Raw genomic sequence first — 14,198 nt, forward strand, 5'->3', positions numbered from 1 at the left:
CCCCCCCCCCCCCGTTTTTAACCTTTAAGTTACTTTTTTGTAGATTGCCATATACTGCCTATCTTTTATACTGTCATTGTTTTCTTAAGCATTTCCTGTTATTTGAATATATGGATTATTTCCAATTTTTTATTTTTCTGGTTGGATCTGTTTGATGAGCTTTTTCTTGAGTTAATTGCTTAAGATTTTTTTGAAAAGTGAAATTTGAGTCAAGTTTTTTACATTTTATTATAAATTCCTCTAAATGTTCTCTGAAATGTCTCTATAATCTATTATAATCATATGTATCTATTAGCCATTATAAGTGCTTACATAAGAAATTTACAAATATATCCATGTATCCTTTAAATTTATAAATATAAATTATACCAAAATTTAAATAAGCTGAAAACAATACTTCTGTAGCTGAGAGCAAGGGAGCATGAAGTTTAACTTTTTCTAATACATAAAGTACTGTAATTTAAAAAATTAACTTGGAAATAACAAAATAACTATAGACCTATTTAAACCGAAATTAAAACAATCATTTTGATGTAGTATGTATAGGTTAATTCTTGAGAAAAATAACCCATTAGGGATGAAGTTGTTAAGTAAACATGATTGATGATTTCTTTTTAATGCAATCCTATTCCCTTTTCATGTTTAGCATATTTAAAGACTATTTCATAGCACAATTATAACTATTATAAATGTCAGTGTAACAAATTTAAGAATTCATAATGGTTCAAATGCTTTTTAAATTTTTATCTTTTTTTTTAGTTTTATTGTGATATAGTTGACAAATGCTTTTTTTTTTTTTTAAACCTTTGAATTAGATCATAGAAAATTCTGTACTATCCACTGCACTGGTTACTTGAGAAACTGGCCTCCAAATATTGTTGGAATGGAAGAAGAAGCGGACAATAAGAAAGACAGTAGTAATTTTACCTGCCTTGTTGCCATTGGAAGATTACATCCATATATTGTCCCACAGAACAGTGGAGAGATTAAAGTGAAACCAACTGAATTTATTACCCGTTTTGCAGTGAATGGACAATTTGTCTATGTTGATCAAAGGTAAACATTTATGTGCCATAATGATTAGAGTTCAATGGGATGTTTAAGGCTATTAAAGATGTGGCTTAGGGGCTTCCCTGGTGTCGCAGTGGTTGAGAGTCCGCCTGCTGATGCAGGGGACACGGGTTCGTGCCCCGGTCCAGGAAGATCCCACACGCCACGGAGCGGCTGGGCCCGTGAGCCATGGCCGCTGAGCCTGCGCGTCCGGAGCCTGTGCTCCGCAACGGAAGAGGCCACAACAGTGAGAGGCCTGCGTACCGCAAAAAAAAAAAAAAAAAAAAATGTGGCTTAGTAGCACGGCTAGATTTTTTTTTTAAGGCTTTAGAACAGGAAATAAAGTTTAAGTGAAATAAGGATATGGATATACCAGTAAACTTGTTCAAGCCAAATTGTAAACTTGAAATATTTCTTAGCCAATGGTGCAGAAACTGGGCATGGTCTATGGCCACAATTTTATTGGTGAATGGTAGGAATAGTATACCCTGGATTGGGTAGGTGGCCTCTGGAGTAGCCTGGTGCCTAGGTGTCCATTCTGCTTTGCAGCTCTAATCTGGGTCTAGGGCAGCCAAAGGAGCCCAGTAAAGCAAATGGGTTACTCATCCCCCCGGTCTACTTCTCTACTATCCTGACCATGTATGGACCAACAGTATTCTGGAAGGGGATACATTCACCAATTCTGAACTTTATTTTTAATTTTAAAACCAGGGCAACAGCAATTTTAGGATATCTGCCTCAGGAACTTTTGGGAACTTCTTGTTATGAATATTTTCATCAAGATGACCATAGTAATTTGACTGACAAGCACAAAGCAGGTATGCATTGAGTGGGATCGTCTTTTGGTACTTTTTAATTACAACTTCAACTCTTAATTTTTCATTCCTGTGAAATCTGAACCTTGAATTAATCCTTAAGGGATTGATTTATATAGTGGTAGACTGTTATGCTGATTATTTTCTTTTCTTGTTAAGTTCTACAGAGTAAAGAGAAAATATTTACAGATTCATACAAATTCAGAGCAAAAGATGGCTCTTTCGTAACTTTAAAAAGCCAGTGGTTTAGTTTCACAAATCCTTGGACCAAAGAACTGGAATATATTGTGTCTGTCAACACTTTAGTTTTGTAAGTAATTTTTTATGTTGTTAAGACCTTTATATTGATTTCAAATGAGTATCTTTGCTTCCCTCTTTTCATCTTGCTAAATCATTAAACCTGTTTAATCCTCTGGCTTTATAACTTGAGTATAATGCCATTTGCAGCAACATAGATGGACCTAGAGATTATCCTACTAAGTGGAGTAAGTCAGACAGAGAAAGACAAATATCATATGATATCACTTATATGTAGAATCTGGAGAATGATACAAGTGAACTTATTTACACAACAGAAATAGTCTCACATAGAAAACAAACTTATGGCTGCCAAAGAGGAAGGGGGGTATAAATCGAGAATTGGGGATTAACAGATACACAGTATTATATATAAAATAGATAAGCAACAAGGACCTACTATATAGCACAGAGAACTATATTCAATATCTTATAATAACCTATAGTGGAAAAGAAACTGAAAAAGAATATGTGTGTATACATGTATGTATATGTATATTAATCACTTTGCTGTACCCCTGAATCATTGTAAATCAACTATACTTCAATTTAAAAAAAAACCCTGTGTGATCCTCTGGCTTTGGAATTTGAGTATATATTTTGAGTAATTCATTCACTGTTCATTGGCATTAGTTCTCAGAGTTAAGCTAAAAGTTTGCCCTTTCATAAAAAATTCCTTTTGGCTTAGTATAAAATGTGACAGTAAATGCATTTATTCAGGCAATTGTTTTGAACCCTTCACGGCCTTGCTTTGTCCTTCCAAAAAACTATGTGGATGTGGCTTTAAACTGTTTAAAATGGTAAGAAACTGTTTTGTCCTCCACATCATTTTTGCATGTCCATCTTCTGAGCCTTGGGAGCACATATGCTTGTGCAGGAGTACTTGGCTGAGGGATAAGCACAAATCCTGCCCGTTCACTGCCTTCCAAGCCCTGGTCTATGGCTGTGTCAGCCTGAAGGGAGAGCCAGCTTTTCCTGATTTGCTCAATATGCTAGCATGGCCTTGTTCTAAGTATTATTTTTCTATGTTTCTCTTTAAAATTGCTGTAAGGTTTTATCAAACCAATTCTATTTCCTTATGTACAATATTTAAAAAAAGAGCCCCCCAATTCTTAGTGCCTCCAGCAGGTACTAATTACCCATCCCAATAATTCTATTATTCATCCCAATAATTCTTGTCTCCTTATCATTAGAATATGAGCTGAGAGTTTGTATATTTGGAAGCATGTACATTACAGGGTAATATGACATCTGGCAAAAGCCCTGGTACTTAGCACATCAATACCTCCGTCTCTGGTGGTGACATTAACAATATGTATATAAAACACAAATAGGTCAAAAACTGATAATTCAAATACACAGAGCTTAATGTAGTTGCTTTAACATTTTCCTTCACCTTAAAAAAAAAATCACCTATGGTGTTTCTTAATTCTAGGGGACATAGTGATACTGGAGAAACATCATTACTTCCTTGTAGCTCTCAATCATCAGAAGGTAAGTTAGTTTTAGGTGATGGAGACTTATTACTAAGACTGTTATTATTAAGTTACCATCTTTTTCTGTCTTGGAGAGGGAAAAATTTCAAGGTAAAATCAGAAAGATTTCAGGGGCTTCCCTGGTGGCGCAGTGGTTAAGAGTCTGCCTGCCAATGCAAGGGGACGCGGGTTCGCGCCCTGGTCTGGGAAGATCCCACATGCCGCGGAGCAACTGGGCCCATGAGCCACAGCTACTGAGCCTGTGCGTCTGGAGCCTGTGCTCCACAGCAAGAGAGGCCGCGACAGTGAGAGGTCCGTGCACCGCGATGAAGAGTGGCCCCCGCTTGCCACAACTAGAGAAAGCCCTTGCACAGAAATGAAGACCCAACGCAGCCAAAAATAAATAAATAAATAAAATGCTGGCTTAACTCCTAGAGAGTTTCATTTAAAAAAAAGATTTCAGTGGGTTGAGTTATCCTCCTCAGAATTCCCACAGTACTTTGATCACACTTCTGTTATAATCTTACATTGTATTGCAATTATTCGTTCACTCAACTGGCTCACTGCTAGACTGTGAGTTCTTCAAGGGTGGGAGTGGTGTTTTACTCATTATCATCCCCAGCAGCTGGCATAGTTCCTTATACATTAAGGCACTCACATATCTGTTGGTCAAATTAATGAAAAGCACTAAGGGGGATTATCTTAGTTCTTTACCACAGGAATATTTTAACATATTATTTGTGTAAAGAAAAATTAAAATATTGGGAAATATTTAAAATAAAGTATTCAGCCATAAAAAAAGAATGAAATATTGCAATTTGCAGAAACATGGATAGACAAAGAGATTATTATACTAAGTGAAGTAAGTCACTTCAGAGAAAGGCAAATATTGTGTGATATCACTTACATGTGGAATCTGAAAAAGTAATACAAATGAACTTATTTACTAAACAGAAACAGACTCACAGACATAGAAAACAAACTTATGGTTACCAAAGGGGAAACGGAGGAGAGAGGGATAAATTAGGAATATGGGATTAACAGATATACACTACTATATATAAAATAAACAACAGGGATTTCCCATATAGCACAGAGAACTATATTCAATATCTTGTAATAACCTATAAAGGAAGAGAATCTGAAAAAGAATGTATATACATACATATATATAACTGAATCATTTTGTTATACACATGAAACTAACAATATTATAAATCAACTGTACTTCAATAAAAGAAAAACAGTGGTATTGCTCTGGCTTTAGTGTGGAGGTTAAAGTGGAAAGGAACTGTATGTACTCAAAGGTTACAGGTCATGATTGAACCCTCAGTGACTTTCCACATATTTGATTCACATCACTCTTCATAAGCATCTTAACCCATCATGAGTTATGTGTGTAATGTAAGCATGAATATTTCTAACCTTTTAGGATGCAGCTGGTTTATTACTTTTAAAGAGGGAAATAGGAAATATATTTGAATTGAAAGAAAGGTATTGACCAAAGTTATATATTTTTTTAAAGCCCTCTATTGAGTCTTTCCTTCTGTTATTATTTAGGATCCTCAAGACAGTCTCGCATTAGTGTGCCTGGAATGTCTACGGGAACGGTACTTGGTGCTGGTAGTATCGGAACAGATATTGCAAGTGAACTTCTGGACTTACAAAGGTAATGTTTTATTGCTGCAAATACTTTCACAAAATTATCATCATATTTACAAAACCAATATTAAAAAATCAATAGGTTTCCTATAGCAAACAATAACCAGTTCAATAATATAATGGAAGAGAAGATCACCTTTACAGTAGCAGCATAGTTTGGAAAGTCCTTTCTAAATATCACACAAAATCCAGAATTTATTAAGAAAAAAATGGATAAATTTAATTGTATAAAAACTCAAAACTTAAACATAACTATAACCATTATAATTAGCAAGGTTAAAAGACAAATTATACACAGAAAATGTACTTCATATGATAAAATGTACTCATTATCTTAATACATGAAGAGATTTGTAGTATAAAGTTATTGAACTTTATATAAAACTTTATAATTTTATATATATTAAACTTTATATGTAGAATAAAGAGTAAAGTTATTAAAGGAGTCATTTAAATAACTCAATAACAAAAAATTTAGAGAGTGGACATAAATAGAAAATAGAAGTACAGATGGCCAAGAAACTTTAAAAATTGCTCAACCCCACTCACAGTTAAAATTATATATATACAAAATTAAACAATAATGACATACCTTTTTTCATTTAGGAGATTGTCAAAGATTTGAAAGTTTGGTGATACTAGTAAGAGTCTGAGGAAACAGTCCCTCTTAAACTGTCCATGGGAATATAAACTAGTGCAAGCTCTTTGAAGCGCAATTTGACTACACCCATCAAAAATATAAGTGTATATGATCTCAGACTCAGCAACTCTACCCCAGGATCAAATATTCTTACACAACTGCGCAGAGACCCATGAACAAGACTGTTTCTTGCTACACTGTTTAAGTAGTGATTTAAATATTTAAATCTTTACCATAACCATAACTTATTATGGTATATCCATACAATGGCATACTCTGCAACAGTTAAATATTAGGTAGCTCTGTTTATGCTAATATGGCAAGAGCTTTATCTGGTTAATAGAAAAAAGCACAGGAATAGAACAAAAGAATAGCATGTGTAATAACTCACTTGTAAAAGAAAAAAGAAAGATATGTGTGGATATATGTGAATATGTGTATATACAGGCCCATAATTGCTCATCTAAAACCCTTTAGACCAGATAGGTTTTGAACTCAGAATTTTTCTGGATTTGAGAAAGGCAATGTTTTGGAATTCAATTTTTTTTTTTTTTTTTTGCGGTACGCGGGCCTCTCACTGTTGTGACCTCTCCTGTTGGCGGAACACAGGCTCCAGACGTGCAGGCTCAGCGGCCATGGCTCACGGGCCCAGCCGCTCCGCGGCATGTGGGATCCTCCCGGACCAGGGCACGAACCCGTGTCCCCTGCATCAGCAGGCAGACTCTCAACCACTGCGCCACCAGGGAAGCCCCTGGAATTCAGTTATTTTTAAGAGATATGTGTAATACCCGCAGAGAACAGTTATATCATGGACAGCACCCCAAAATCAATTAAATCAGTATTTCTGCAGTGAGAAGTATTCACAGATTAAATGGTGAAATGTCTGGGAGGAGAGGGGAAGTATGAGTTCAGGTTAAATACATTTAACAAGATTAGGAAAGAATAATTATTGAAGCTGTTTGGTGGGTATATGAGATTTCATTATATTGTCTATTTTTATATCTAAGTTTTCCATAATAAAAGCTTAAAATGTATTTCTGGAGTGAATTGTAAATACTTGTACTAAGTAGGACAAAGTTCGACCAAAACATTACCCTGAGTAGGGTTAGAGTCCGACTTCCTTTGCATGTGGATATTCAGTTTCCTCACAGCATTTACTGAAAAGACTGTCCCTTCCCCAACTAAATGGTATTGGCACCCTTGTTGAAAATCACTTGACTGTATATGCTGGAAGGGATTCGTAGGGAAAGTGGAAATTGAGCCAAAGTTGCTAGCTGGATGCAGCTGCAGGATGCAGTGGGGAGAGCATTTATATATGGAGGCACCTCAGCCAATGTATGGAGGTGAGTGGGAGAAAGCATGGTGGTTTCAGCAAACATCAAGGAGATTCACTGAGAGAGGAGTCAGGTTGCTGAGCAACTGAGTTTTAACTTGATTAAAGGGACTTCTAACTAAGGTGAAGTCAAATAGTGGAGGGACTTAAATAGCAAGTTTCTGCCCAGTGACTAATATGAAGAAAGCCATATTTCAGAAGATTAATCTGGTAGTGATGTGCGTGTGGGGGCAGATAGTTTTCATCTTTAAACAAAGGCTAGTTGAGCAGATGGTGATTTTAAACCATGAACCACAGATGGGAAGCCAGCCAAGCTATATACATTACATTGTGAAAAATCTCTAAGACATGTAAGTGTCACTGATCTTTTTGTCTGTGTTTCCTACCTAATTCATTTCATTCTTCTGTTTTAATTTCTCCCTCTGTACTTTCTTGTCAGTTGCCTTCTTGGGAATACAAAAGGACATAAAGTTATGTTTATGCCATTATGTTTCACATAATTGAGCATTTAGTAATATATTATATGACACTGTCAGTTTTACATATTAAGTCTTGAAGAGATTTATGATCAAAGCGTATGATTATGTTTTTGTCTTTATGTGTTCCATTGATTTTGGACCTGGGGATGACCTATTACAGTAAAAATATGACGCATTTTCTACTTTAAAAAAAAGGTTGCAGGATGTTAGGAAATCTTTCTTTATTCTTAGTTCTGCTTTTCATAAGGAGCTGAATGCCTGTCTTGAACCATGTTGTTATTCCATTACTTTGCCACGTGCTGTATTAAGACAGGTAACGTGATGTACTTAAGAGCTTTCACCTCAGAGTTTGTTTCTATTTTTATAGTGTTTTCAGCACTCCATAGTCAAAAATAAGTCTGGCACTGAACGAGTCAGTCTGATTATGAAAACTGTTGTGATATTCAGTCTTATGTTCCTCCCTGTATTTTTATCAGTAGATTATGTATTCAAAGGAGAAAATTTTCTAAAATATATATAAATAGACACAAAAAATGTTTTATGTGTCACTTTTTGAAGGTTACAGTCTTCTTCATCCCTTGATGATTCAAGTCCAACAGATTTATTGAAAGATACTCACACTATAAACTGCAGGAATGTAAGTACCATTGTAAGTGATAATATTCGTGAAATAAATGAACAATAACATTGCTCCTTGTTGATTATTTCTTTTGAGAAAAGAGGCCATCCTGTAAAGAATGAACCCTTTCTACTTAGCTCAGAGTTTTTAAGAGGCAATGTAGAATAGTGGTTAAGAGTGAAGTCGCTTGGGACCATACTATCTGGGTCCAAGTTGTGATTCAGACACTTACTTCTGGGTAACCTCCTGCATGTTATTTAAACTCTGCACCTCAACTTCCTCATTTGTAAAAAAGGGATTAATAATAGCACCAGTCTCTTGGAGTGGTGTGTGAATTAAATGATTTAATTCACAAAGAAACAAAAACTTCACAGTGCCTGGGACACAATGTGTGCTCAATAAATGGTAGCTATTATTGTAATTTTAATAGATTCGATTCCATGGATTAAATATACTCCTTAGGGTCTGGAAAGATGTTTAAATAATATAAGCTACAAATTAAGTACTACCTACTATTTAATTCAATTGAATTGGGCAGAAACAATGCTATTTGAAATGCATTGTTGCACATACAAAAATGACTGAACATACTGCTGAAAATGTGGAAGACCCATATACAATTCAGATGTACCCCAGACCACAGAAAGCTCTAAAGTAGGTATATAAACTAAGTGGTATAAGAATGTAGGAGAAAAGAGAAATTAAATCTGACCAGGGACAAAAGGGAACTTGAAAATATCTTTTTATATTAATATAGGCTTTTGATCTAGTATTTGCCAGTTTTACTCATACATTTAGCAAATGTTTATTGGGTACCCATTTTGTGCCAGACAATATGCCAGAAACAGGGATTTAAGTCCTTGTAACACACAAGCATCTCCAAGTAGTGTACGTTATATAGGCATTCTATGGCAAAGGTCATCAACTGAATAAGACAACATAGGTAAATGATTTCTTCTTATGATGAGCTACACGAACATTAGATTGTTTGTCCTGTGACTATTTTAACAGTATGATAACATTTTGGTAAAAGTCTCTGGTTTACTCCATTCCCTACTCCAAAGCAGTATTTCCCATTGTAGTTTCATATGAGATACTGTTTTATCATCATTTTTAAAAAACTGAAATAGCTTTTCATTTTTAATCGAAAACTTTTCCTTATGCATGTAATTCAGTTATGGTTATGAATAATGCGGGGGCTTTGAAGTCAGGTAGACTTGGGTTAGAATCATGGCTCCAACACTTTGGGCAAGATATTAGACTCCTTAGGCCTCAGATGCCTGACCTCACGACATGTGTAACATGAAACGAGATGATGCTTGTGGAGTACTTAGCACAGAATACGAAGTGTGAGCTGCCATGTTGTTGATGGCAGTGGTGGCATTGCCAGAGTACCCGCATCTGAAAACTGCTAAGAGGTCTTTATTTCACTCAAATAGGAAACTTTCTATTTATTATTCTTTCTTTACAGATGTCAAATAAGGAGCTGACTACACTAAGTCCTTCTGAAATAGGGGAGCTACAGGCTACAAAGCAAATCCAAAGTGCTGTTGCTCCCCATAGGCACGAACCACTCCTTGGTAAGTTTTCTTTGGCAACTGCCTGCCATTTTGGTTTGCCAAAAACTCTTTCTTAATCACTATATTTTCAGGCTTAGGAAATTTCTAGAGATGCAAACAACTTTAAGATTTTTCCCAAAACTACAGTGAGGTATCACCTCACACCGATCAGAATGGTCATCGTCAAAAAGTCTACAAATAATAAATGCAGGAGAGGGTGGGGAGAAAAGGGAACCCTCCTAAACTGTTGGTGGGAATGTAAGTTGGTGCAGCCACTATGGCAAACAGTACGGAGGTTCCTTAAAAAACTAAAAATAGAGCTACCATATGATCCAGCATTCCCACTCCTGGACATATATTTGGAGAAAACTAATTCAGAAAGATACTTGCACCCCAGTGTGCGTAGCAGCACTGTTTACAATAGCCAAGACGTGGAAGCTACCTAAATGTCCACTGACAGATGAATGGATAAAGAAGATGTGGTTTATATACGCAGTGGAATATTACTCACCCGTAAAAAATAATGTTGTCTGCAGCAACATGGATGGACCTAGAGATTATCATACTGAGTAAAGTCAGACAGAGAAAGACAAACATCGTATGATAGCACTTATATGTGGAATCTAAAAAAATGAACTTATTTACAAAACAGAGATGGACTCACAGACTTGGAAAACAAACGTATGGTTACCGAAGGGGAAAAGGCGAGGAGGGATAAATTAGGAGTTTGGGATTAGCAGATACAAACTACTATATGTATAATAGATAAACAACAAGGTTCTACTGTATAACACAGGGAACTATATTCAATATATTGTAATAAACTATAATGGAAAAGAATCTGAAAAAGAATACATATATATTTTATATAAAATGATTCAGTTTTATACATATAAAACATATATGTATAAAACTGAATCACTTTGCTGTATACCAGAAACTAACACATTATCATATATTTTTTATACTTCAATAAAAATAACTAAGAGTTTTTCATTCAAAATCATAAATACAGTAATCATGCTGTTACTTTTTAAGTGTATGCTGCTTAATGGACCTGTCATTGAAAATTTGATTATCCACTGAATCAGTTATGGGTATTATTAAAACACACAATTTCAATAAAACTGAAGCTCTTGTATTTAGGGGAAAATATCCATTCTTAAGAAAAAGAATTTTTAAAGATACCAATCATAAAATGTTTAAGGTGTAATTATTCATTTTAACTATGTTTATGCAAAGTCCAGATGAAGAAAATTGAAATGACACAATTTTATACCCCCCCATAACTGACTGTGATCTCCTGAAAATATATGTTAAAGAGAATCAGAGGACTTCAAGGAACCTGGACGTCAGCTTCACAGAGAGCCACATATTAATCATCGCAAATTTTATTGTGCTTTGAACGATACCTAGAAAACTTCGATTAATCTGTAGCTGTGTTTTAACCCTGAATTTCTAGAACCTCTTCCTTATCTCTGATTTAAATCTCATTTCCATGGTTCCTCCTTATTTCCTTTTTCACTCGAAAATCTGGGGACCGCCCCCACTTTTATAAGAGTCTTTCAAATTTGGGGGAAGATGCTTTTGTCTCAGCCTTCTCATTTTGGGGTTAAACAAGCAGAGTATTTTCACAGGCAGATTAAAGTTAAATTTCTCCTTCAAGGCTCTATATACCCACATGAATAAACCCCAACCCCTAGCTTCCAACTGTCTGGGAGTCTGTACCTCTTAGCCTTTACTTTCTATTAGAAAGCTCGTAGACTAGCTCACTTACGTGCATCAGATGAGTGAAGCTCAATTTATCTGACAGCAGATTGTTATAAAAATAGGCGACCCATTTAAAAATGTATCAGGCTTCTGCAATTGAAGACGTATACTTTGCCTTCAATAATACATTGTATGGTATCCTAGCCTTGGTTTGCCATTTTTGATGATAACTCATTTTTTAACCTCCAAATGTACTTACATAAGCCTGTATTTTAATTCAATAGGAGAAGGTGCCCAGCTGGATTTTGATGCCCTCTGTGACAATGACGACACGGCCATGGCTGCCTTCATGAATTACTTAGAAGCAGAGGGGGGGCTGGGAGACCCTGGGGACTTCAGTGACATACACTGGGCACTCTAGCATTTGATTTTTAACTCAACATGAGAAACGTTTTGAAGCATTTCGCTTACAAAAAACTATATATTCTTCTGTACTGTACTGATACTGTTTTTATCTTTTATTCCTATTAATGGTTGACCAGTTTTTATAGATTTGCTCCTGACTTTCACAGGGGTACAGGGAAATGTGATGTTTCCCTTCAAATTCTCAAAATTTTCTATAGACCACTTTACTCACTGACATAGCTTAAAACCCACTAGTTGCTATATTTTTGCTAAAGTCTTTCTAACCAAGAATACCACATGTATCTTGTTTGGGTTTTGTTTTTATTTTTTGATGCAGTTGTTTTGAGTTTGGAGAATTTAATGTGTTGACATCTTCCTTGTGTCTGAGATTCATTTATAATTGATTTATAATAGAAGATTTGTGTAATTTGGAACATTTCCATTCCTTGTGTATTTCCTTAATTGAGGATAGGGCTTATCCATTTTAAGAAAACGATGAGTACTTGAACATTTAAAGGGACAGTGCAGGGCTTCCCCAATGGCGCAGTGGTTGAGAGTCCGCCTGCCGATGCAGGGGACACGGGTTCGTGCCCTGGTCCGGGAGGATCCCACATGCCGCAGAGCGGCTGGGCCCGTGAGCCATGGCCACTGAGCCTGCGCGTCCGGAGCCTGTGCTCCGCAATGGGAGAGGCCACAACAGTGAGAGGCCCGCGTATCGCAAAAAAAATATAAAGGGACAGTGCAATTTGTAGTGGTAATCACAGTGAATACTGTATTCAGTCTTTGTAGACTTGGGCAAGCACAGAGCCACGATAGTTATGCTCAGTTGAGCACTTTGAGATGGATTTTAAGTGAGATGATTTCTTATTTGAAACTCAGAAAAGAAAAAAAAAGCTGAGAGAGTTTCAGCTTTGCTTACAGAAAAGGAAAGATCTTGGGCCCTACAGCTTGGTGGTGGTTAACCTGTGCCTATAAGATTTAGTCTTAGTATAACCACTCAAGATTCTTTTTACAGATAGAACAGGGTTTTGATGCTGAAAAGGCTTTTAGCAACCTTTAGGATTAGTCTTAGAGGAAGAAACAGGCCCAGGCAGAGTCAACGCCTTGTGTAATGTCACAATTAAGTTCATATGTCTTTTAATGTTTAATGTATATAAACCAGTTTCTTTATACACATTTGAGAAAGCAGTAGTCTCACTGGTTAAATGATTAGTTAACTGACCTAGGAACAGTTGTTGGCTTTTTAAATTATTAGGCATTTACAGTTACTATTGCCTGTAACCAAAGGTAGTTATTATATAAGTGTGTTTTTAAAACCATGAGGCAATGAGAAAGAATTTAAAAACCAACTTTCTAGCTATAATTAAAAATCGAGAGCATTTTTTAAGCCAGTAATTAATTCAGAGGTAGCTCAAATTGAGGGCAAGAATTAAGGATATTTAAAATACTGTATGTAGGGACTTCCCTGGCAGTCCAGTGGTTAGGACTCCACGCTTCCACTGCAGGGGACATGGGTTTGATCCCTGGTCGGGGAACTAAGATCCCGCAAGCAGTGCAGCGCGGCCAAAAAAAACCCCCCAAAAAACCAAAAATAAAATACTATATGTATAGCTACCTTTTTGAAGATCATACTTCCATAATACCTATGGTTTTAATAGCTCTTTCTAGTTTACTACGTGTGTTCCCATATATTCTCTTTTGTGTCCCACAGGGAAAGTAATGATAGTCTAGGAAACTAATGGGGAAACTCTGAGGCTCAGATATGGGGATCAAATCCAGTTTTCCTTTTCTATGTGGTGCTGTACATCTCCAGCAGATTTCCCTCAGAGCCCCACGAAAACAAAGCATTCTTTTGACCTCACATACTTCCGTAGGCTGTAAGTAATAGATTAGAACTTTCAGACACGTTAATGGCAAACATAGCAACAGGCAACAACCAAAATCAAATGTTCCTTCACGTTTGACATTTGCAGTGGCTGTGTGGGCAAAGATGTATTGGCCTATTGTCTTGAGCCGATGCAATGTTCCAGTAATGTCAGAGGGTCAGCACCATTCCTGGTTCTGGCATTTGAGGGCTTGGGAGACATCTAGGTTTAGAATAAGCCGAAAAAAAACCCTCACAAGATGGGGGATATATTGGTTTGCAGTGGCCTA

At 36.2% G+C, this 14,198-nt stretch overlaps 1 protein-coding gene across 1 annotated transcript in view; it reads left to right on the forward strand.

Annotated features, from left to right (window-relative positions):
* Nucleotides 1-12,571, forward strand: part of BMAL2 (basic helix-loop-helix ARNT like 2) — an 85,499-nt gene extending 72,928 nt beyond the window's left edge. The window contains exons 8-15 of the mRNA XM_024733217.1: nt 816-1,056; nt 1,762-1,868; nt 2,025-2,175; nt 3,598-3,656; nt 5,198-5,306; nt 8,310-8,388; nt 9,842-9,950; nt 11,924-12,571. Of these exons, the coding sequence (XP_024588985.1) occupies nt 816-1,056; nt 1,762-1,868; nt 2,025-2,175; nt 3,598-3,656; nt 5,198-5,306; nt 8,310-8,388; nt 9,842-9,950; nt 11,924-12,060 (992 nt within the window). The 3' untranslated portion in view covers nt 12,061-12,571. The remainder of the gene's footprint in view (nt 1-815; nt 1,057-1,761; nt 1,869-2,024; nt 2,176-3,597; nt 3,657-5,197; nt 5,307-8,309; nt 8,389-9,841; nt 9,951-11,923) is intronic.
* Nucleotides 12,572-14,198: the final 1,627 nt, after the last annotated feature.

The sequence above is a fragment of the Neophocaena asiaeorientalis genome, unplaced genomic scaffold (assembly GCF_003031525.2).
Source record: "Neophocaena asiaeorientalis asiaeorientalis breed wild unplaced genomic scaffold, Neophocaena_asiaeorientalis_V1.1 scaffold150, whole genome shotgun sequence".
Lineage (NCBI taxonomy): Eukaryota > Metazoa > Chordata > Mammalia > Artiodactyla > Phocoenidae > Neophocaena > Neophocaena asiaeorientalis.